Raw genomic sequence first — 25,120 nt, forward strand, 5'->3', positions numbered from 1 at the left:
AAAATTATTAATCCTTGTATATTGATCTTGTCACCAATTGTATTTCTTGAGTTTTTGAAGTACAATCAGAGCATTCACAAATAATCTATTTCTTACTTTAAAATGTTTGTATCTCTCATTACTTTATCTGGACTTTTATTTAAATAAGCAGTTCTTGGCAAGTATTCTTGTTGTGTTCTTTCTTGATTTAAACAGAAACATAATACTAGTGCTTCTATGTTAATCATGATATTGGCTGTTAGTTTTATTAATCTTTATATGGTAAAGGAAGTATTTCTACTTTCTCATTTACTAATACTTTCCCTCAACAATTTAATTAAATATCTAATATGCCATCAAATTTGGAAAACTCAGCAGTGGCCACAAGATCGGAAAAGGTCAGTTTTCATTCCAATCTCAAAGAAAGGCAATGCCAAAGAATGCTCAAACTACTGCACAACTGCACTCATCTCACACGCTAGTAAAGTAATGCTCAAAATTCTCCAAGCAAGGTTTCAGCAATACATGAACCGTGAACTTCCTGATGTTCAAGATGGTTTTAGAAAAGGCAGAGGAACCAGAGAGCAAATTGCCAACATCTGCTGGATCACGGAAAAAGCAAGAGAGTTCCAGAAAAACATCTATTTCTGCTTTATTGACTATGCCAAAGCCTTTGACTGTGTGGATCACAAGAAACTGTGGAAAATTCTTAAAGAGATGGGAATACCAGACCACCTGACCTGCCTATATGCAGGTTGAGAAACCTATATGCAGGTCAGGATGCAACAGTTAGAACTGGACATGGAACAACAGACCTGGTTCCAAATAGGAAAAGGAGTACGTCAAGGGTGTGTATTGTCGCTCTGCTTATTTAACTTCTATGCAGAGTACATCATGAGAAACGCTGGGCTGGAAGAAGCACAAGCCAGAATCAAGATTGCTGGGAGAAATATCAATAACTTCAGATATGCAGATGCCACCACCCTTATGGCAGAAAGTGAAGAGGAATTAAAAAGCCTCTTGATGAGAGTGAAAGAGAAGAGTGGAAAAGTTGGCTTAGAGCTCAACGTTCAGAAAACTAAGATCATGGCATCTGGTCCCATCACTACATGGGAAATAGATGGGGAAACAGTGGAAACAGTGTCAGACTTTATTTTTTGGGGGCTCTAAAATCACTGCAGATGGTGATTGCAGCCATGAAATTAAAAGATGCTTACTCCTTGGAAAGAAAGTTATGACCAACCTAGATAGCATATTCAAAAGCAGAGACATTACTTTGCCAACAAAGGTCCGTCTAGTCAAGGCTATGGTTTTTCCTGTGGTCATGTATGGATGTGAGAGTTGGACTGTGAAGAAAGCTGAGCGCCGAAGAATTGATGCTTTTGAACTGTGGTGTTGGAGAAGACTCTTGAGAGTCCCTTGGACTGCAAGGAGATCCAACCAGTCCATTCTGAAGGAGATCAGTCCTGGGTGTTCATTGGAAGGACTGATGTTAAAGCTGAAACTCCAGTACTTTGGCCACCTCATGTGAAGAGTTGACTCACTGGAAAAGACTCTGATGCTAGGAGGGATTGGGGGCAGGAGGAGAAGGGGACAACAGAGGATGAGATGGCTGGATGGCATCACCGACTCGATGGACGTGAGTCTGAGTGAACTCCGGGAGTTGGTGATGGACAGGGAGGCCTGGCGTGCTGTGATTCATGGGGTCGCAAAGAGTTGGACACGACTGAGTGACTGAACTGAACTGAGTAAGTTTTAATCCTCCTCTCTGGTTATTATCTCCAATTCTGATGCTATATTTTAAATTTTCTCACTGCTTAAAGAATTGCTAGAAGGTTGTCAATTTTGTTGATCTTTTCAACAAATAATCAATTTTGTTTTTCTGGTTTCTAATTGATTGTAGAAATGTACATTCATTTTTCCTTTTACCATTTTGCTTTATTATTCTCTTTTCAGATTTCACAATAAGAATGCCTCCTACATTTTATTCTATTTTTTTAGTTCCTATGTTTTCCAATTAGTAAAGCTTTGGGTAATACTCTCCTGTGCTTTTCCCATATTGCAATGTGGCTCTTGCCCCCACCACGTGAATAAGTCACGGATCACCTACATATTGACAAAGATAACAAACCTGCTGTCTCTTTTTTTAACAGAACTCTTCCTATAGTATGTGCCACCAACCATGCTTTCACCTCTATTCTCTTGGCTTTTCTGATGAAATCCTCTTCTCATTTGTCTCCTGCCTCTCCAACCTTCTTCAGAATCCCACCATCGTTGGGCTTACCTTCTTCTCTGAAATGCTACTGTTTCTCAAGACTGTGTCCTAGAAGCCCTACTCTCATTAAAGATGATTCCTAGTGACCTCATATAAACCCATGGATTCAATCCTTTATACACAAAACCCTGTAAATCCAAATGCACGGCTCCCTGCTGGATGAGATTGACTATAAAGGAGGATATCCCACGTGCGTCTTGTCTAATTTAGACAATACTGTCATCTTATCCCCTAGATTTTGCACTTTCTCTTTATTCCAGATACTTGCAATTAGTATCAATATTCCCAGGTTGGGAACTTAGGAATTATTTTAGAACTCTTTCCTCTGATTTAACCACATTCTATCAGTCACCAACTTTTGAAGACTTACCTTTACCCTTCAAGAATCTGTCCCCTTATGGCTCTTCCCTTAGCGTATGTATTTTCATAAAAACTACTTCAATGAAAATTCCTTCACTACCCTGTCTGCAACCTGACTTCTCTGTCTATATTCCATCCTGTCTCATTAAACAAAGAGTTACATATTCTTTTTGCTTCCTCTACTTAGGATAACCTCTACCCACCCCACTTTTCACCTATCTAATCCCTATGTCCTTCAAAGTTCAACTCTTGTAACTCCCTCTCTGGAAAGCTCCCCCTCTGCATATGTATATTATTATGGACACATATACTCCTCCTCTAAAGGCAAAGGAAAAAAGGAAAGATATACCCATTTGAATGCAGAGTTCCAAAGACTAAGCCTTCGTCGTGATCAAAACAAAGAAACAGAGGAAAACAACAGAATGGGAAAGACTAGAGATCTCTTTAAGAAAATGAGAGATACCAAGGGAACATTTCAAGATGGGCACAATAAAGGACAGAAGTGGTATGGACCTAACAGAAGCAGAAGATATTAAAAAAAGATGGCACGAATACATAGAACCACAATACAAAAAACATCTTCATGACCCAGATAACCATGATGGTGTGATCACTCAACTAGAGCCAGACATCCTGGAATGTAAAGTCACATGGGCCTTAGGAAGCATCAGTATGAACAAAGATAGTGGAAGTGATGGAATTCCAGTTGAGCTCTTTCAAATCCTAAAAGATGATGCTATGAAAGTGCCGCACTCAATATGTCAGCAAATTTGGAAAACTCAGCAGTGGCCACAGGACTGGAAAAAGTCAGTTTTCATTCCAATCCCAAAGAAAGGGAAAGCTAAAGAATGTTCAAACAAATGTACAACTGTACTTATCTCACACGCTGGAAAAGTAATGCTCAAAACCAAGCCAGGCTTCAACAGTACGTAAACTGTGAAACTTCGAGATGTTCAAGCCAGATTTAGAAAAGGCAGAGGATTCAGAGATCAAATCGCCAACGTCCGTTGGATCATCAAAAAAGCAAGAGAAATCCAGAAAAACATCTACTTCTGCTTTACTGACTACACCAAAGCCTTTGACTGTGTGGATCACAATAAACTGTGGAAAATTCTGAAAGAGATGGGCATACCAGACCACCTTACAATGCCTCCTGAGAAATCTGTACGCAGGTCAAGAAGCAACAGTTAGTAGTGGACATGGAACAACAGACTGGTTCCAAATAGGAAAAGGAGTACATCAAGGCTGTATATTGTCACCCTGCTGATTTAACTTACATGCAGAGTACATCATGAGAAATGCTGGGCTGGATGAAGCACAAGCTAGAATAAAAATTGCAGGGAGAAATATCAATAAACTCAGGTATGCAGATGACACCACCCTTACGTCAGAAAACGAAAAGGAACTAAAGAGTCTCTTGATGAAAGTGAAAGAGGAGAGTGAAAATGTTGGCTTAAAACTCAGATCATGGCATCTGGTCCCATCACTTCACAGCAAATAAATGGGGAAACAATGGAAACAGTGAGACTTTAATTTTTTGGAGGCTCCAAAATCACTGCAGATGGTGACTGCAGCCATTAAAGAAATTAAAAGATCTTGCTCCTTTTAATTAAAAGCTATCATAGAAAAGCTATGATAAACCTAGACAGTATATTCAAAACCAGAGACATTACTTTGCCAACAAAGGTCCATCTAGTCAAAGCTTTGGTTTTTCCAGTCGTCATGTATGGATGTGAGAGCTGGACTAAAAAAAAGCTGAGTGCCAGAGAATTGATGCTTTTAAACTGTGCTGTTGCAGAAGACTCTTGAGAGTCCCTTGGACTGCAAGGAGATCCAGCCAGTCAATCTTGAAAGAAATCAGTCCTGAATACTCATTGAAAGCACTGATGCTGAAGCTGAAACTCCAATACTTTGGCCACCTGATGCAAAGAACTGACTCGTTGGAAAAGACCCTGATGCTGGGAAAGATTGAGGGCGGGAGGAGAAGGGGACGACAGAGGATGAGATAGCTGGATGGCATCAAGACCCAATGGACGTGAGTTTGAGCAAGCTCCCGGAGTTGGTGATGGACAGGGAGGCCTGGCGTGCTGTAGTCCATGCAGTCCAAGCGTCAGACATGACTGAGCGACTGAGCTAAATACTCCTCCCTCCTGTGCCAGCATAACACATTGCGGATGTCTTCCATAAAACACGTGATTCTACAGTAAGCACTGATTTATCACACTATTTTCCATGAATGGAAGTGCAACCTGAGACCGACAAACCTTCACTGTTTGCCCTTGTGCTCTCATTAGTAAGCAACATTCACAGTTTGTATCAGGGGTGAATGATTTTAGAAAAATTGTGCCTAAATAATAACTTATATAACCATATCTAAAACAAGGACTGACTGCCTGTTAGTAAACTTCTGGTGATACAGGAAAACACATAAGTGAAATACTTCATCTCCACAAATTCATGCTGCTTTTCCAGAAAATTTGAATCCTATGTTAGGGTCAGACAGTAGACTCTTAAGGTTTCCCTGAGCTTAGGAATGTAAAATCCAGGGCCTCTAAACTGGACTGCTACTGACTGCTCAACACCATACTATAAACCTGCGTCTAATATAACCAAGCAACTGGATAGAGCAGCATAATTTAAAACAAAAATGGTGATTGTGATACATCTCTGAAAAACCTGGGTCCTTAATAATGAAACAAAAACAAAGAAGGATTTGATTGTTATAAACCCATTCCTTAAGGTCTCACCAATTTACTTGTGCACAACACAATGCTCAATGTAAAATACTAGCTCTCACAGAACTCTTTCAGGTTTTTGCTTGTTGTTTTGTTTTGTTTTCTTTGCTTTTATGGAATTTTTTTATTATCTTACTTGTTTCATAATTGTAATATGTAACTCAAAGGCACATAAGTTCCATAAGGAAAAAGCTAGACCACCAGTGTAAAAATATATGCCAGCTGTTTAGAAAAAGTATTTACTAAAAGTTCCAGGTTTTCAATCGGTATGTCATTTTAGTCCTGACCTATTAAATATAGAAAGTCTGCTTTAATTACAAATTGTGGGTTATTGAAAAATGGTAGTAAAACTAGGGCTTTGAGATTCTACTTCCAACTATGACTCGATGTTATACTGTTCTAGGAACAGACTATAAGCCTACAACCAGTAAGCCATCCCAAAATGAATTTTCTTGTTCATAGGAAGAACTCAAGAGAACACTAAATGAAATGGGAAAAAAACTGTCACCAATGTAAAAACAGTAAAACAGCATTTTTGAATGTGAAAGACTCACACAGTATAAGAACTGCATTTTTCAAACATACCTTGTCCATTAACTTACTGGCATGAAGACTTAAGCTGCTGAAGAATATTTTTTTGCTCAGCAAATGCATTTCTTCAATGGTAGTCAACAATGTAGTTGCGCTATTTCCAATAATGCCACTAAAAGCAAAGAATATTTCTGGTTGCAAAGCAGGTCTAAACAATTTAGCTCTATAACTGGGTAGAATTTTAAAAGATCCAGATTTAAATAAAAGTTTTTATATAGAACATAACCTGTGAATTAAAAAACTTAACTCTAGTCTCATACAGAAATGAGGTTTTTGGTTTTTTTTAGGTTAGGTGATGAACAAATGAAAGCAAACTACAGTGTTTTCAATATCTCATAATCTCTTAGAAAAGCAGTGGGTTAGACTAAACCCTTATAGCATGCAAATCCATGTGGCTATTTTTCTGCTATTACAGTAAATGCATGTTTTGATTATCTGAAGATTAAAAGATCTGCTTTTAATTTAAAGGAAGCCATTCCATCAGTAGCTCCACGGAGAAAATATTATTAATACTGAGCTTTTTTAAATAGAACTTATGCCATATCAGTAACACATGTGCAAATTATAAAGTATTATGATTATACAGCTGCCAAAAAAGTATCTTTAAACTAATTATGAAAAATTCGGTAACATTTTTAAATAACTACTCTATATCCTATAATTCTCAATTTTCTCCTACAAGGATATTTCTTAGACTTGTCCAGTGGGGTTTCTCATTTTTTGCAGAATGTAACACAACCATGTATATGAAACAATTTCCAATTTTATTTTCCTATTCATGTACTGAAAGTGATTCTTCTGTCCCTGATACTGGCATGCTTGTAAAAAGTCATCTAAAGTGATTTTTTAATAGACTATCAAAAATATAGCTTGGAATACCATTGTTTTACCACAACTCACATATAACATGGTCTTACAGTGAGTGACATTTACAATAGGGCTCAAGTGTACGTATGCTGTCAAAAGATATATGCATGGTGAAAATGAATGCAAATTTTGGAATCGAAGATTATATTTTAGATAAGACAATGGTTCCTAGATAAGACAAGTGGTTCCTAATCAGATAAAGTCACTTTAATTTAGAGAAGATAAGATAGCTATTAATAGTACTTAGAAAAGATAAAGCTATGATTCTGTTTTACCACTAATGGAAAACTAAATGTTAAAGAAGAATTTATGTTATTTACATTCAGAATAGGACATTTTACTAATTATGCCGTTCTGAGTATAATACAGAGCTGCTTTAAGTGCCATGGATCTCGAATACAGAAGGACTCAAAAAATACTTCTATTATAGACTTATACTGCTATATAAGCTGTGCGTGTGCAAATGTGTGTGTGTGTGTGTGTGTGTGTGTGTGTGTGTGTGTGTGTACGGTTACGCCTGGAAAAGACAGGAAAAAGGAAATGACGGACCTCAAACTACAACATGTATAATATGCAAATAATGACTCACATGGTGTGGAGGTTCACTTAGTCAACAAATAGAATACACACACACACATAAATACTATACTGTGCTCTAACTGAAATGAAGTAGACATGGGATGTAATGAGCACATTTAACCATTCCACTTACCTGATTGTGTGGTGGTAAAATTTGAGGAGGTTAGAAATTTTATATAATAAAACTGCCCCAGGTTCAGCAACTATTACTTGTTCAATTCGAACCTATTAAAATATGTGACAAAAAATTAAACATTTCTTAAAAGTGTAACTTTTTCTTCATTAATCACATGTGGTGTGAACAGCATTAAAGAGATTAAATTTCATGATTATAGAAATCACAAACTTCCTTCTAAATAAGTAATATCTGAATATTAAATCAGAGGATGGTAAAACAACACAAAAAATTTAACACAGGTATACTCTATGAACAAATGATCCATTACCTACAGAATTTGGCTCAAGGCAACTGCTATCAGAAATAATCAATACAATAAGATCATCTGGAGGTTTTTTTAACCAGCATATAATGGAATTTTGTTCAGCACTAAACTGCAAAGCAGCTGTTACATGCCTAAAATTATCAGTAAAATGGTATTGCTCTATGAACCAATAGTAAGGGGAAAAAAATGAAAAAAGTTTTACCTTTAAACAACTAAACTAAGTTTCTTTTAATATTAATTAGAGAACAGGAAAGCAGATGGATCTTGAGTTGGCTCCAACATATTTGTCTAATTATAATACTACCAGGGCAATATCTCAGATCTAGTTCAAAATTAACTTGAAATGCTCAAGATTAACTACTGGGAATCTTTCTAATTAAAACCCATCCTTCACTAATCTTTCCCTTACTTCACATTCCCTAACTAAAAAATACAATTGAAACTACACTGAATGTGCTTACTTACATATTATACTACATCTATGCTTAAGCTGCAGAAAACATTATGTCTTCTTGTTTTCTAATTAGATTCTAAACAGACATTGTATTTTCTATTCCTTTTACATCTCTGCAGCACTTAGCAGGGTAATACACACGCAGGAGATGTTCAATAAAGACTTTTGAAAGCATTTCGATTTTGGAGTATGTTGTAATACCAATGAATATGATCTGCTAAAATATTTTACATTATAAATACATGTAATAGTATACAAAAACCTTGCATAGAAAATTGGCAATGATTATTTTAAAATGAGTTTTATTATCCAACATTAATGTGTTAATTTGACAAAATTACAGCTCAAGTTGTTATTTCTTTAAACTCCAAATAAGGCAATAATTTAACCACATAACACATATTTGATATAATATATACAAAGTATTTTACCTTTAGTGGCCTGCACACACCCTCAGTGATATGGCCAACAACTTCTTGAATATTTTCTTCAACACCTACGGTTAATTATAACATAACTGAAATTTTTTTCATATTGCACTGTTTCACAGAAGTACAAAAAATCAACAAACACTAATACCTGTGATTAATGGCATTAATGATAAACATTTTAAATAACCATTAATGGTATTTTATTAAGTTCAATATCTTTTAGGATATTACTAACTATATTAATATCTGAACCTAAAGCTCTATCAATTCATTTGACTGCTGATTAATGAAAAAGATTGTGAAATTAATTAACTGAAGGAGGTGATGAGTAGATGTATTAGGATCTGTTCCACAAACTCCTTATTCTAGGCAGACATACTAAGCACACAAACTGCAGGTATAAGATGGAAAACACACCTTACAATTTAATGGAAACACTGACATTTACTAATTACTGACCACTTGTCAAGGTCTGTACCGTGTACTTGGACATGTACAGCTTGTAACCACCTTCATTTTCACAGATGGAGAAACTGAAGTTTAGAAGAATTCATGCCATTCCCACGGAAGAACCTATTTCTAACTCCAATTATTTTCTTCCTGCCTCTTAATGCGGCCTCTCATGTATACGTTACTAACAGCTTTTAAGAAATACATTCTTTTAAACTCAGTTATTAGAGTAACAGAAAACAACTTTAAACAATGCAGACTGTGTGCCAATCTATCACAGACACTGAATCTAGTCTGAGTATCAGTGAGGAGGTTGAGTCCTGCACCCATTTGCATACCAGACTCTCCTGGAAGGTGACCTGATGAACCAGCATGGTGTGGGGCCGCACCATGCAAGACAGGCAAGAGACACCCCCCACAACACGTCCCTTCCCTTCCCATCAAAACCAGAACATCTTAATTATCCACTAACCCCTTCTATCACAGGTATCTCAAGACAGTCACAACTAAAAAGACCAGAAATTCTGCAAACAGATGTTAGCAACTCAAAAATAATCATTTTTCTTCTTTGAAATTAAGACAAAAATTTTAAGTACATTCAGTACATAGGCAATTATTCAAAAAATTCTGAAACAGTCACATGAGAATGAAAAAAGGGGCTGAGTAGTATTAATAGAAAAGAAAGAAGTAGGAGCTTCAGGACCTTAAGAAAAGTCAACGAGCTTGTGTGCTTGTAGACAAAACGGAGACAACATCCCCTTTAGCCTTTAGAGGACAGTGCCGTACAAGATCTGAGACAACATACACCAGGCACTCCAGAGGCACCTCGAAAGGGGAGCAGAGGGGTCCTGGCTCACTAGGGAAGGCCCCAAGGGTCCGGTATAAAAATGTTATCAGTTGTGTCACAAAATGACAGTGATGGAGAAGAATTCACTAGAAAAGGGGAAACTAGAGAAAGGAAGACTCATTAGGCCGCTTACTGAATCACCTGGGGTGAAGAGTTTATTTCCATGAAAAACAGCAGCGAGAACAGAAACAGAGAGATCCTGTGTGACGTGCTACATCTCAGATGAGCAGCAGCCGCCGGCTGACCCACCTTGTGTAGTTACATGCTTCAGAAGAGCTTCAAGGTGTTCTTTTTCAGAAGCAGTAGCTTGATGGAGCCAAGCCAACATATCTCCTACGTATCTAATGGAAAAACTAAATGTTAGTGAAAATTTCCTTCAGAAAAACACTGAATACCCCAATACTGTCTGCTACTATACCTCAAAGGGTCATGGGAATGCATTTCAATGGGTCTAGGGGTACCTCCTGGGCCCCCTCTTGTAAGAGCATCAATGAATCCACGAACCACTGTACTTCTTCTGGCTGTTCCAAACTCATCTAAGGTATACCTAGAAGAGACAAGTTATTAACAAACAATTGTTTTTCTTCCTAATGGCTATATCAAACTATTTATGCACTTTCTCAGATAAGCTATCTAACACTTTTTTTTACACAGTTCTCTCAAGCAATACTGCTTTAAACAACAAAAAATATTTAATAAATAACTTTATCATAGTGATAATTGAATCCAAAGCTGTATCTTTTTATGTCTAAGAAGGAACGCAGGGATTTACAATCAGTAACAGAGGTTGTGGCAATAACGGATAGAGTAGGGGATTTGGTAAAAGTAAAATTTGAGACAAGGTGGAAACCCTGAATTCTACAGGTTTCAGCGCCCACCCCTTGTCCAAAACATGACACTCCATTGCACACAGAAAGCCTAGTATATGGTTCTCAGAGGCTGGTTACAGTTAGAACTCTGCAATTCAAAATATAAGACTTTTCCTTCTACATTAAAAAACTCTCACGTATATTATTACAATACCACCAAAATTTGTCCAAATTATACCAAATACCACCAAAATATACTATTCATATTTAAAAGCTTATTTTGACTCCAATGTTAAACATATTACATGCTAATTGAATTTACTGACCAGTTATGCATTAAGAGCAAATACTTTCTTTTACATATATTTACAAGTTATCAATTATAGTCGATGGGGCAGAGGGAAGACTTTCAAGGCTGAGGAAATTTTTAGGGAAAAAAGACTTTGAACTGGAAGCTCAGACCATTTAGGGTCAAATGATAGGATGGCTTAAAGTTACCAAGAGTCCCTGTCTCCCTGACTAGAATCAGCCTTTGCTTCTCACTGTCGCCGCTGTTGCCCAACTGAAAGTTCTGGTTTAAAGACACACAGGAAAACAAAATATTTTTTCGTAGTCCCATGCCAGCAGATTCTAGATCCATGAACTTTTACATCTCTGAACAGTACTCTACTAAATGTTGAAAATTATTTCATTACCCTATATATAAAGAAAAGTTACAAAAATTTCACCAAAGTTTTCAAAAGAATTTCTTAGGCTACACTGCTTTCTTTAATCTACTATTGATTTCATGAAAAAACCCACATTTTCTTTTTTAACAGAAGAAAGCTAGAAATGGGGCATATTTTTAAATGAAAGTGTAGCGAGGCAATCAACAGCAATAAATTGTTAGGACTCTGAGCCTTCTTAAAGGACTATGTACCAGTAACCAGATCATGGTTGTGTGTGGTTTTTGGTTTTAGTTAAAAGGAAATGGTTTTGAAATTCCATGCAGTGACATACCAGCAATACGTCAAGATGAAAATGCAGTTATCAAGCTAAGTTTTGCAAAAGTGCACAGTTGCTTTACATTCACTTTGTTTTTTTAAACAAATTAGAACCAAGGTGCTTATTTCTATTTCTTCCCTCATGCTCTTAAAAATGTAAATGCTTAGGGTACAGAATGTCTTCCTTTAAAGACCATCAGTTCTATGAAGTGACTTGTGATCAGATTTATGACAGCACAAAATTCACAAACTTTTTAAATATGTAAAACTTATCTTCCCCTGGGGACCCAAATGACTGCATAATAAATAGAAACAATGTAACTTCTGTTTCTAGGACTATTCACTGTGACCACAAGTTATATTAAAAACCAGTGAATCCACTGGCATTTTAAATGCAGGGAGGGGCAATTTTAAAAGTCTGACAAACACTAGAATCTAATCTTTTTACTATAAAATATAAATAAACATTTATATTAATGTTAATTTTCCTGCAACAGATATAATTTGAAGCAAGAAGAGCATGAGCTGAAATGAACCTTCAGTGGTATCTGAAGACATGAAATATCTTTTCCCAGAGACAAAAGAAAATTTCCTTGACCAAAAAGAGACTCTTTTCCAACAAAGGTCAAAAACTGAAAATGCAGGTTTACAAAAGTGAATGTCAAAATTATGTAAATATTCTAAAATGCCTCTAGTTAAAAAACCAATATCCCCAGTTTTTATGTTTATCCATAATAGAAAAGGAAAAATTCTGGTCAAAAAGCAAATAAAATGAAAAAATTTTGTCCAAAAAGAGTCAAAGAATAATGTAAAAGCCTCTCTAAGAAATGCAAGAAATAAAGAATGAAAAAAAATCAGCATTGTATATATTACTATATCCTTTAATAATTGACATGCTGAAGGTTTACCAGTGAAAAGAAGACAACATTAATTTGTCCATTTCTACTTGGAATAAATTTCTTTTTGAAAACACTTCTGTACTTGATGTATTAAAAGTTAATAATGCATTAGCATTCCAGTTATATAAGACCTAATAAAACCTGAGTATGACAATTTTCCCCAAAGACTTTAATAACTGACGTTTTCTTAAATGTGATACCTATACATTTGAGACTCAATAATGAAGAGTGAAGTGTCTCTACTTTATTTAAATCAAGTTCATATAGTGCCATCTGGTGGTTAACATAATACATTATAAAGTTTGTCCCTAAATTTAAGGAAACCACTGCTTTGAAAACAAGTGATTACTTAAGATGAAAGGCCAATTTTCTCTTTTTCAGCGTTGATCTTATGGTACTTCAGTTCAGTTCATTTGCTCAGTCGTGTCCGACTCTTTGAGACCCCATGAACCGCAGCACACCAGGCCTCCCTGTCCATCGCCAACTCCCAGAGTTCACTCAGACTCACGTCCATCAAGTCTGTGATGCCATCCAGCCATCTCATCCTCTGTCATCCCCTTCTCCTCCTGCCCCCAATCCCTCCCAGCATCAGAGTCTTTTCCAATGAGTCAACTCTTCGCATGAGGTACCCAAAGTACTGGAGTTTCAGCTTTAGCATCATTCCTTTCAAAGAAATCTCAGGGCTGATCTCCTTCAGAATGGACTGGTTGGATCTCCTTGCAGTCCAAGGGACTCACTAGAGTCTTCTCCAACACCACACTTCAAAAGCATCAATTCTTCAGCGCTCAGCCTTCTTCACAGTCCAACTCTCACATCCATACATGACCACAGGAAAAATCATAGCCTTGACTAGATGGACCTTAGTCGGCAAAGTAATGTCTCTGCTTTTGAATATGCTATCTAGGTTGGTCATAACTTTTCTTCCAAGGACTAAGTGTCTTTTAATTTCAAGGCTGCAGTCACCATCTGCAGTGATTTTGAAGCCCCCAAAAATAAAGTCTGACACTGTTTCCACTGTTTCCCCATCTATTTCCCATGAAGTGATGCTAAAAGTTTCCTTCTCCCGCATTCAACATCCAAGTGTTTAACCATCCATACTGCACTATGGCCCCCATCCCCTGTGTGTCCTGTGAAGATACATCTTCTTTGCCTATTTCAGTTCTATTGTCTCTCAAGCATTTTGCTTTGCTGTCAGGTAGGCCTTAAATACACTTCTCTTTAGCTAAAAATTTTCCACTTTATCTCCTTTCAAAATAAAAATAATAGCCAGTACTTTGTGATGAGTAAAGCATGATGTTCAACACCTTATGAGAACATTCCAATTTTAATCTTCACAACAAGCCAGCAAGACAAGCACTATTTTCATCCTCATTTCACAGCTCAAGAAAACTGAAGCCTATAAAGGTATGTGGGTTCATCAAAAAATCTAAAAAAAAAAAAAAACACACACACACAAACACACACCCAGTCTAACTCAGAGCCCACCATTTAAACCGTTATGCAATACTGCTCCTTTCCAAGTGTTCATCGAGAATCAAAACTTAGAAAAAATACATTTATACAGTAGAAGTCAGCTGACCTTTTCAGAGGCCCAAAATACATGAAGACCTTTTTAAAAAACAATTAACCTTGTGAACAAATATGAATCTGTGGACACTGTTACACATCATTGAACAAGCACCAAATGTTTCAGGTACTATAATTATAACCAAACACCCATACCTTACAGTGAAAAAACTGGGAAAGAAATTTCGAAGACGCTAAGATCTGCTGAGCTGATGGTCAATAATGAGCATCAGCTTATCCCAGGAACCTGCACAACATGCAGATCTATTGTGATCCAGCTCCTGCTACTAACCCGGCAACCAGCTTCTGCGAGTCCCTAGAGGTACACGTTCCTCCTCAACCCATGCACTAGCACCTGCTGTTCCATAAATCTGGGATGTTCTCTCCTCCCTTTTCATCTTGGAAAATGCTTATTAACCTTCAGAACTCACTTTATACCTACTTCCCGGAAGAAACTTTCTCTAATGTACACCTCCTTCCCCACCACCGACTACTCGAGCCACAAAGCACTTGAGACTTGACTTTTAGAAAAGCACTTAATGTATACATTAAAGCTGATTTGTTTACATCTGGTTCCATAAAGTAAAGCAAGTTGAAGGCGATGTTTTATTGATGGTAAGCGTGCCACACTTGGAACTGTGCTTAACATATAGTGAGTACTCAGTAAGTAACACAAGTCCCATCATTTGTGTTCTAAAATCTTATTACAGGACAAGTAATGTTCTAATCAGAAAACAGAGTTACAAGGAAATCTTCTAAAAATATAGAATCATATAGAAGACATGACTCAGAGCAGGACTGAATCCATGAGTTCTCTGGCTTTCTGTTTCCCGAATTTTAACTCCCTACATGGTCTTCCCATGTTCACACTATTCCAGACATTAAGAATGAAACAGGATTTGAAGGAATGGATAAAAAGATGTGGGACATGTATACAAGGGACTATTACTCAGCCATTAAAAGAACAACATAGTGCCATTTGCGGCAACATGGATGGATCTAGAGTGTCATACTGAGTCAAGTAAGCCAGACAGAGAAGGAGAAATAGCGTATGACAACCTGTGTATGTGGAATGTAAAAACAAATGAAAACAGATGAACTCACAAAACAGAAAGATGCACAGACTTAGAAAATGCACTTATGGTTGATGAAGGGGAAAGGGTCGTTAGGGAGTTTGAGGAGGTCATGTACTCGTTGCTATATTCAAAACAGATAACCAACAAGGACCTACTGTACAGCACATGGAACTCTACTCAATGTTCTATGCAAACCTGGATGAGAGGGAGGCTTAGGGGAGAACGGATACATGTATATGTATGGCTGAGTCCCTTCCCTGTTCTCTTGAAACTAACACAGTATTGTTAATTGGCTATACCCCAATACAAACTAAAAAGTTTAAAGACTGAAGACAAAAAAAGGACTTGAAAAGTAAAAGAAAACTAAAACACAGAAAAATAAAAAATATATAAGTTAATAATGCATGAAGTTCTTATCCAAAGCATTATCACATAGCACCTGGCTGCCATAACTTACAGGATTAAAAACCTGAACTCTTTCTTTTCTGGAATCCTACTAATGGAATTCTAATTTTAAATCTTCTTTTCTCATCTCTGGGTAATTATTATTTATTAGTCTATTTGACTTCCACCCCTCCAGGGCAGTGTTAATACAGGAGTTTTAGTTACATACAATTCCAAGGTAATCAATGAGATGGCAGAATGTGGGAAAGACCTTAACCTCTGAATAAATAAGAGACAGTCTAGATACTGGGACATCTTGGTTTTTATATGTGTGTTGCATTCTATAGCATTAATATGCAATTAGGCAGATGCTCCAGCGGTACCCAGATGAAATAAAAATATCACTGTAAATTATTATATTGCTCAAATTATTGTATATAAATTTGATTAACACTGAAATTCAATATAAATTACCAAAGGAAAAGCAAATCTGCTTTTTTATTAATTAGGAAAAAGTCACTCACTTATATAAGACAGGTCTGTCCTGCAGGGCTTCCATTGCCTGAGTCAGTACTGGAGATACGTCACATGATTCTTGTGTCAAGGTTCTGCATTCACCTGAAAAAGAATTAACCTTGTAATACTTGTTAAAATACAATTAGGCCTTTATTATGTCCATTGAACAACCAGAGTCTAAATACCACATTTAAAAAATGCTTGGAAAAGCCTAGAGAACATACCAATAAAAAACTAGTTAATGCTGCTAAACTAAACATTCAAGCTTAAATATCTATTTAACTTCAATAGACCATATCTGCTATGTGGTATACAACACATTTTATTATTATAAGAAACTAGAGTTCTGAAGAAACCAATCAATGAACACTCATACAATAAATAACTGCTATGCTGCTGCTGCTGCTGCTGCTGCTGCTGCTGTGTCGCTTCAGTCGTGTCCGACTCTGTGCGACCCCATAGACAACAGCCAGCAGGCTCCCCGGTCCCTGGGATTCTCCAGGCAAGAACACTGGAGTGGGTTGCCATTTCCTTCTCCAATGCATGAAAGTGAAAAAGTGAAAGTGAAGTCACTCAGTTGTGTCCAACTCTTAGGGACTCCATGGACCGCAGCCTACCAGACTCCTCCGTTCATGGGATTTTCCGGGCAAGAGTACTGGGGTGGGGTGCCATTGCCTTCTCCGAATAACTGCTATACACACAGCAATGTCAAAAAGGGAAGGGAATACTAAATATTCATCACCAGTTCTTTACCCCAGGGGCACTTTAAGCAGTTTGCTAGATGTTTATATGGGTAACTAATACATACTAGTAAAATTTTATCTACTATTCTATCTACAAAATACTGATTAAATGTCTACTCTGTTCAAAAAACAGGACATGTTCAGAAATTCCCAACCTTTCCTAGGTGAAGACCTCATGTTCCTTTGTTTTTAACAGGTAATTCTACTAACACACTATTGAAACATTTTAAAACAAAAATAAATACATGAACCACTTGTGGTAGGCAAAATAACGGTCCTCTCAAGATCCCTAATCACCGAAACCTGTGAATATGTTATTTTATGAAGCAAAAGAGACTTTGCAGATGGAATTAAGGGGATGGACCTTCAGGTCAGTTCAGTTCACTTGCTCAGTCATGTCCGACTCTTTGCGACCCCATGAATCGCAGCACGCCAGGCCTCCCTGTCCATCACCAACTCCCAGAGTCCACCCAAATCCATGTCTATTGAGTCGGTGATGCCATCCACCCATGTCATCCTATGTCGTCCCCTTCTCCTCCTGCCCTCAATCTTTCCCAGCATCAGTCTTTTCAAATGAATCAGCTCTTGGCATCAGGTGCCCAAAGTATTGGCATTTTAGCTTCAACATCAGTCCTTCCAATGAACACCCAGGACTGGTCTCCTTTAGGATGGACTGGTTGGATCTCCTTGCAGTCCAAGGGACACTCAAGAATCTTCTCCAACACCACAGTTCAAAAGCATCAATTCTTCAGTGCCCAGCTTTCTTTATAGTCTAACTCTCACATCCATACATGACCACTGGAAAAACCACAGCCTTGACTAGACAGACCTTTGTTGGCAAAGTAATGTCTCTGCTTTTTAATATGCTGTCTAGGTTGGTCATAAATTTTCTTCCAAGGAGTAAGTGTCTTTTAATTTCATGGCTACAATCACCATCTGCAGTGATTTTGGAGCCCAAAAAATAAAGTCAGCCACTGTGCCCACTGTTTCTCCATCTATTTCCCATGAAGTGATGGGACTGGCTGCCATGATCTTCGTTTTCTGAATGTTGAGCTTTAAGCCAACTTTTTCACTCTCCTCTTTTACTTTCATCAAGAGACTTTTTAGTTCCTCTTCACTTTCTGCCATAAGGGTGGTGTCATCTGCATATCTGAAGTTATTGATATTTCTCCTGGCAATCTTGATTCCAGCTTGTGCTTCCTCCAGCCCAGCATTTCACATGATGTACTCTGCATATAAGTTAAATAAGCAGGGTGACAATATATAGCCTTGACATACTCCTTTTCGTATTTGGAACCAGTCTGTTGTTCCCTGTCCACTTCTAAGTGCTGCTTCCTGACCTGCATACAGGTTTCTCAAGAGGCAGGTCAGGTGGTCTGGTATTCCCACCTACTTCAGATTTTTCCAGTTTATTGTGATCCACACAGTCAAAGGCTTTGGCATAGTCAATAGAGCAGAAGTAGATGTTTTTCTGGAACTCTCTTGCTTTTTCGATGATCTAGCTGATGTTGGCAATTTGATCTCTGGTTCCTTTGCCTTTTCTAAAACCAGTATAAACATCTGGAAGTTCACGGTTCACGTATTGCTGAAGCCTGGCTTGGAGAATTTTAAGCATTACTTTACTAGTGTGTGAGATGACGTTAAACAGGGACATTTTCCCAGATCACTTAAATGGGTCCAAGGTAATCATCTAGGTCTTAAAAGTGGAAGAGGCTAGCAGAAAAGTCAGAGATACGAGATGGAAGAAGAGACAGGAGAGATTCAAAGTGAGAAAGCGACTCCATCTACCACTGCTGGCTTCAAAGATGGAGGAAGGGGCCACAAGCCAATGCAGGCGGCCTCTAGAAGTGGGAAAACCCTGTGGCAGCCGGCAAGGAAACTCAGAGCTCAGTCCTCAGACTCAAAGAACTAAGTTATGCCAAAAAAGTGAATGAGCAAGGCAACAGATTATTCCCTAGAGCCTCCAGAAATGCACATCTTTTCATTTTAGCATGGTGACTTCTGACTACAGAACTATAAAATGATAAACTTACGTTTTATTTTAACCCGTTAAGACTGAGATAAATTTGTTACAGCAGCAACAGAAAACTAATTCATCGTAACGATTATATTAACAACAAGGGATGTCTAATCAACCTTAAGATAATCTGGGGCACAAATACTGACTTTAATATTTTTTCATTTCCATCCTTAATCATATATAGAACCTGAATTATAGTACTTATGAGGCAAACACAAGTTACAGTATGTTCAAATTTTTTGATTACTAAAATCAAAATATGTTATCAAATAAATACTAAGTGAAATAAAATCAAGCATTCATGAATCTAGACTGCATCAAGGAAACCACTTACTTTGAGCCCACCGGTAAAGTCTTTCGTAAGATGTTTCTTGAAGCAAGGCCATTTGCTCCATAATTTCTAAACTAAAAAAATTAAAGATTATAATTTATTTAAAAGTTTTAGCCAATAGCTAAATCTAAGAATCTAATTATTTTAATTACAGAATGATTTCATTATACCCTATTAACTTTTTATCATTTTGTGGAATAATTTTTTTTATAATTTTTTAATCATTAAATAAATGTTGCCAAGTTTTAATACCATCACTTAGACACTCAACTGCTGTTTTACACTAAACATCAGGGTATAACTTCCTCTTTATCCAAAGACACATGAAGATTAAATTTCTATTTTATGTAATGCCATACACTTTAAGAATCTGGAGAATCTTTAAAATTTTGCAAATACAAGTGGCAACACAGTCATGAACTGAAAAGGCTACTCACCCTGCTGTTTGTTGGTTTGTACGCAAGAGAACTTTAACATCATTATGAATCTGTTTTACTCTTCCCAGTGCCTTGAAAAAATCCTTTAAAATTAAGAATGTAAATTTAAAGTTTCCATGTTTTCAGGTAAAACTGTATTGCTCTAAATTGAAATATCACAACAAAAGAAAAAGAAATTATTCTACCTACTCTAATGAAGCCTTCCTTATACTTATCTCAACTTTCTCTAAATTTTTATAAAATGTATAATAGATATTTAGTGAAGTGAAAGTTGCTCAGTCGCATCCCCCAGACTCTTTGTGACCCCATAGACTATACATGAAATTCTTCAAGCCAGAATACTGGAGTGGGTGGCCCTTCCCTTCTCCAGGGGATCTTCCCAACCCAGGGATCAAACCCAGGTCTCCCGCATTGCAGGTGAATTCTTTATGAGGTGAGCCACCAGGGAAGCCCATTATTCACATTTTAAAACATATATTAATTTGATGTCTAGTATATGCCAAACAGTGTACTAAGATGCGGAGATAAAAAGTTTATAAAGACAAAATTTCTGTCTTCAAGACATATACAGTTTTGTGAAAGAGTAATATAAACCTGAAGATTGTAACATAAAGAAAAACATGCTATGTATTACATATCTTAAGATGTAGAAAACCCAGGATGGCTTCATCATCACAGGAGATGATGGTTTCTGTGTCTATCGTATACCCTTTCTTGCCCCCTCATCCAGGAGCGGAATGCAAAGTTGGATGTATAAACATACACGAGTTGACCAATGCTGAACTCCCAGCTTTTTTTCCCCTCTATAAAAAGGTACTGGAGCCTTAGTTTCCAGATAGCCACAAATAGTGTTCCAACCATGAAAAGTAGCTGATGAGTTATTTTTCTTTGATGAACAAAAACACTTTTTAATGTTTTAAAATCCCTAATACTGTTGATTATTTCTGCTGAGGCGGGGGGGAGGGAAGGTGTGATGTCACATATTTAAAATACACAAAGTTCCTCAAACTATAAAGGCAATAAATACCAATAGGTAAGGTACCTACAATTCTCTCACCTACTTAACACCCTACACTCAAGGGACGGGTTCCATCCCAGCCCAGGCAGTAAGATAACAGTGACATCTATCAAGAGTCACTCAGTCAGCCCCCGACCCTGGCCCTCCTCAGGAACTCTTCCTGCCCTCAGACCCCAGGCACAAGTTTGCAGTTCCTCCCAGTTAGGACATTAAAAGATTCTTATCAAGAAAAACTGAGTATCTTCAAAGGGAAAAAAAGAGGAATGATAATTTTCCTTGTTGTTTAGCGTTTTGAGAGGCTTTATAGCTTGAAGTTTTGGAAAGAATGGCATGGGTTCAGAAAAGAATCAGATGAAAAGGTAAGGAGTTCCTAATCTCAGGAAAGACCAAAAGTTGTGAAAGAACATGTGATCATTGCAACATCACTGCAATGTAAACAGAACACGCCATATAACTGCACTGTAAGGCGGAAGAAAAGAGAACACGTATGTGCGGGGGGAAAGGAGCTGTGGAGGGAGAGGCTAATCACTCTTAGCCCATGGTAGCTCATCCGTAGAAAATAGTTAACATCGATATCCAAAGCATACTCCTTTTCACCAGAGGTCCAGAATACAGAATCTACAAAAGAAGCAATTAACAAGATTGAAAACGGTTGCCAAAGGACTTAGAGATGGAAAGGAGTGGAATAGGTGATGAGGTGATGTAGGCTTTCCTTATAAGCCTTTTTGTACTCTGACTCCTCAAAAACAAAAAAGAAGTACACGTACTGCTTTGAAAAAAATAAGATAATTTAAAATCTGTACCTTAAATTGCTCACCTTAAAAACATTTTTAAATCAAAAAAATTTCAGGTGGTAAAATAAAGCCTTAAAAAAGAGTGATTTCTCTATAACATCTGTAACTGCTGTGCTTTAAGTGATTTCAACAGAAAGCAAAGTACCTCAGTGATGGGTCCTTCTCGTGTACCTCGGAGAAGACTCATTTCGTCAGAAGTCAGCTGGAACTTGGATAAGAAGGCATCTGCCACTTGTGCTCTTATTTCTAATCTTTGACTGTAATATTTTTAAAAAGGCAACAGAAAATCAAGCACATTATGCATTTTACATAGCATTAAAACAAGTTACATCTCTCATAACTTTTAAGACAAAGACGTGAAACTGTCTCAGTATCTTCAGAAGCCTCATTTCTGTCTCAAATATTAGCAGCTCATCGAGCACGTACGTGGTCAATTAGCTGATATTGTCCTACCTCTGCAGAGGGCACAGTAAGAGGCCACAGTAAAATGATGAACTAACCTTTATGCAAAAGGAGAAATAAGTTCATGAATGGTACAGGCAATACAAATCCTTAGCCACTTATATGTATGTGAATAGTTCACCTTATGGTAACAAAGTTGTAAGAGAGACATAAGCCAATTAATTTCTTCTCAGTTACTAAAAAGTTCTAAGCCTTTGAAGCTTGTACATGAAGTACACAAGAAATCAAAATTCAAGCCTATTATTTACTTTAGGTTAGCAATTGAAGTCAAGAACTCATCTAGTAATTCTTCATCAATCCAAAAAAGAAATCACTCCTCCATTTTGTCTTCCCCACTTTTTCTGCACACTATCATGACAAACAAACAAAAAAACATCTTTTCAGATTATATTATCTGAGTGCAGCCAAGTTAGACTAGCTGGCAATTAGGAAAAAGCACACTTGAGTCTGCAATTAGACCTGCAGGACTGAGTTGGGTCACAATCTAACGGCAAGTCAGGAATACAAACCACATGAGCAGAAATTCAACATTCCTGCCTTCTAGATTTTAGATTTGAAGATATACAAATAAAACTAAAGTGTTTCACTAGTAGTATTCACAGGGCAGTAATATTCTCCAATTTCAAAATATTCAAATGAAACTGAACAAACACTATCTGAACAGACAGAACAACGCATGCCATCTTTGTTTTGTTTGGACTCTTGGGTTTCCAGGTTTAAGTTCACTATGTCAACCGCTCCCAAAGAATGACAAGAGCTAAAAAGAAAAAGCCCTCCGGGTGGCAGTAATGCTCTATTTTTCTCAAATAACAATGCAAAGCACCTACTTAAATCTATATGGATTTAAAAAACCTATGTCCTTAATTATCTTATTAAGTACAATATCTACAAGTTACCTTAACATGTTTTGTTTTATACTTTCAGAAGCTCAAATCATTATCACACAGCATTTAAATTAATGATAACACTTCATAAAATTCCTTGAGACTGTACAAATTAACCGTTTCAATGAAAATCTTTCGGGAGTTTCTTTTGGATCTATCTTCACAGTCAATTTACTGGGCACAAAGGAAAATCAATCTCTTTAGTTTACTTTTTCATTATGTTTTAACTGAATCTAGTACAGCTGACCCTTAAATAATGTGTGGGTCAGGGACTCCTACCCTGCCCTGTACAGAGGAAAATCTGCATATAATATTACAGCCAGCCCTCTGGAGTAGAAGCTCCAACCCACTGTGGAATGTGTAGGACTACAAAAAAAAATATATATATATATATAAGTGGACCTGTGCAGTTCAAACCTGTGTTGTTCAAGGGTCAGCTGTTAATTCAGTATGCGCACATACTAACTGAGAGAAAAGACACCACATTAACAGTAGCTATGTCTAGGTGGTGACGTTACATCTGATTGCAATTTTCTTCAAGTTTTATACATGTAAATAAAAGGAGAAGAAGAAAAATGTGATTTTTGCTTGCCTTCTCCTAACCTTTCACAGGGCAATGAAAGAATATGTATCACATATGTTTTGGATTTTCACATGTATATTTGGGCAAAATAAATTGCTTTTATATTTTTATGTAAACTGTAATATCAAAACCTAAGTTACAGTAAGTACTTTATAGCAAATAACACAATCAAAATAAAAACTATTAAATAATAAAAAAAGAATGAGAACATAAGCAACACAGCAGAGGAAAACTATCTAATTAAGTACAGAAAAGCTTCTGTTTCCAGTCGCCAAAGTCAATGAAGAAACAAGATGTACTACACATCTCTGTCTAAAAAGCGGAGAGGGATATGAAGGATAGTACTCCTTGAGGTGTGTCAGGCAGTGTGTTCAGCACTCAATATAAATCACTCATCCATCACAACAACCCTGTGATGTAGCTTATTATTCCTTTTTTTCAGATGTGATAACTGAACCTGAAGGAGTTAACAAAAAACTCATGTAAGATTAAAAATCTAATGAGCTCTTACCTACGATTTAATTAGAATTCAGCTCTTCAAGGACTACATCCTTTCCACTGTAACATACTACACCTCAAAGAAAAACATGAACATTCACGAGAGAGAAATATGGCTGATGGGCCTTTCCAAGAGACCAAAAAAATACATAATAAATAGTGATTTCGCCAATATTAAAAACAAAGTTCATATATATTCACTCAAAATCACACACTGAATCTACAATGTGTTTTGCACTGAGACATAAAGAGAGAATAAGAGGCTGTCACTGTTCTCAAGGAGCTCAGCTTTGTAGGAAAGAGACTCAATCAAACCAACAATTAGTTACAAGAGATTGTACTACATACTAAAGATGGCAAGAGAAAGATTTAACTCAGGCCAGGAGAAGGCAATGGCACCCCACTCCAGTACTCTTGCCTGGAAAATCCCATGGACAGAGGAGCCTGGTAGGCTGCAGTCCATGGGGTCGCTAAAAGTCGGACACGACTGAGCGACTTCACTTTCACTTTTCACGTTCATGCACTGGAGAAGGAAATGGCAACCCACTCCAGTGTTCTTGCCTGGCAAATCCCAGGGACGGGGGGAGCCTGGTGGGCTGCCGAATATGGGGTAGCACAGAGTCGGACACGACTGAAGTGACTTAGCAGCAGCAGCAGAAAGGGTTTGAATAAGCTTTGTATATGGGATTGGTGATCTGTTACTCTCTTGGTTTGAGACATAATTTTCAATTGAATCCACACTTGTTCTCATGTCAGCCAACAAAAACATAAGAGAAAAATTCACAGGTGGGTCTCTAACCGCAAGGAAACTTCTCTTTCAAAAGATGTGTTGTGATACTAAAAACATTCTAATCTGATGCTCAAGGCACATGCTTAGTTCTGAATACAGAAATTCAACACCTGCTTTTCCTTAGAGTGCACTGCTCTGTGAAGCCAACCATCTCTTCAGCATAGTGTGCAATTTTCCTCACCATGGTCCATGCACCAATGGGAAAGAGATGTGTGGTGACGGAACAGTTCTGTACCTTGACAGTAGCAGCGTACATAATCATTAAGTTAAAAATAAAAGGCAATTGTGAAAAGATAAAAATTACTAAAAAATTTAA

The 25,120-nt window shown here is 37.2% G+C and overlaps 1 protein-coding gene across 1 annotated transcript in view; it reads right to left on the minus strand.

The window, feature by feature from the left end:
* Window positions 1-25,120, minus strand: part of COG6 (component of oligomeric golgi complex 6) — a 60,833-nt gene that overhangs the window by 27,878 nt on the left and 7,835 nt on the right. The window contains exons 5-13 of the mRNA XM_068984448.1: window positions 21,733-21,844; window positions 19,776-19,858; window positions 19,342-19,412; window positions 16,253-16,346; window positions 10,430-10,558; window positions 10,261-10,352; window positions 8,715-8,779; window positions 7,520-7,611; window positions 5,935-6,052 (exon numbers count right to left, since the gene is read on the minus strand). Coding sequence (XP_068840549.1) covers window positions 5,935-6,052; window positions 7,520-7,611; window positions 8,715-8,779; window positions 10,261-10,352; window positions 10,430-10,558; window positions 16,253-16,346; window positions 19,342-19,412; window positions 19,776-19,858; window positions 21,733-21,844 — 856 coding nt within the window. The remainder of the gene's footprint in view (window positions 1-5,934; window positions 6,053-7,519; window positions 7,612-8,714; window positions 8,780-10,260; window positions 10,353-10,429; window positions 10,559-16,252; window positions 16,347-19,341; window positions 19,413-19,775; window positions 19,859-21,732; window positions 21,845-25,120) is intronic.

The sequence above is a fragment of the Capricornis sumatraensis genome, chromosome 12 (genome assembly GCF_032405125.1).
Source record: "Capricornis sumatraensis isolate serow.1 chromosome 12, serow.2, whole genome shotgun sequence".
In the NCBI taxonomy this organism is placed as follows: domain Eukaryota; kingdom Metazoa; phylum Chordata; class Mammalia; order Artiodactyla; family Bovidae; genus Capricornis; species Capricornis sumatraensis.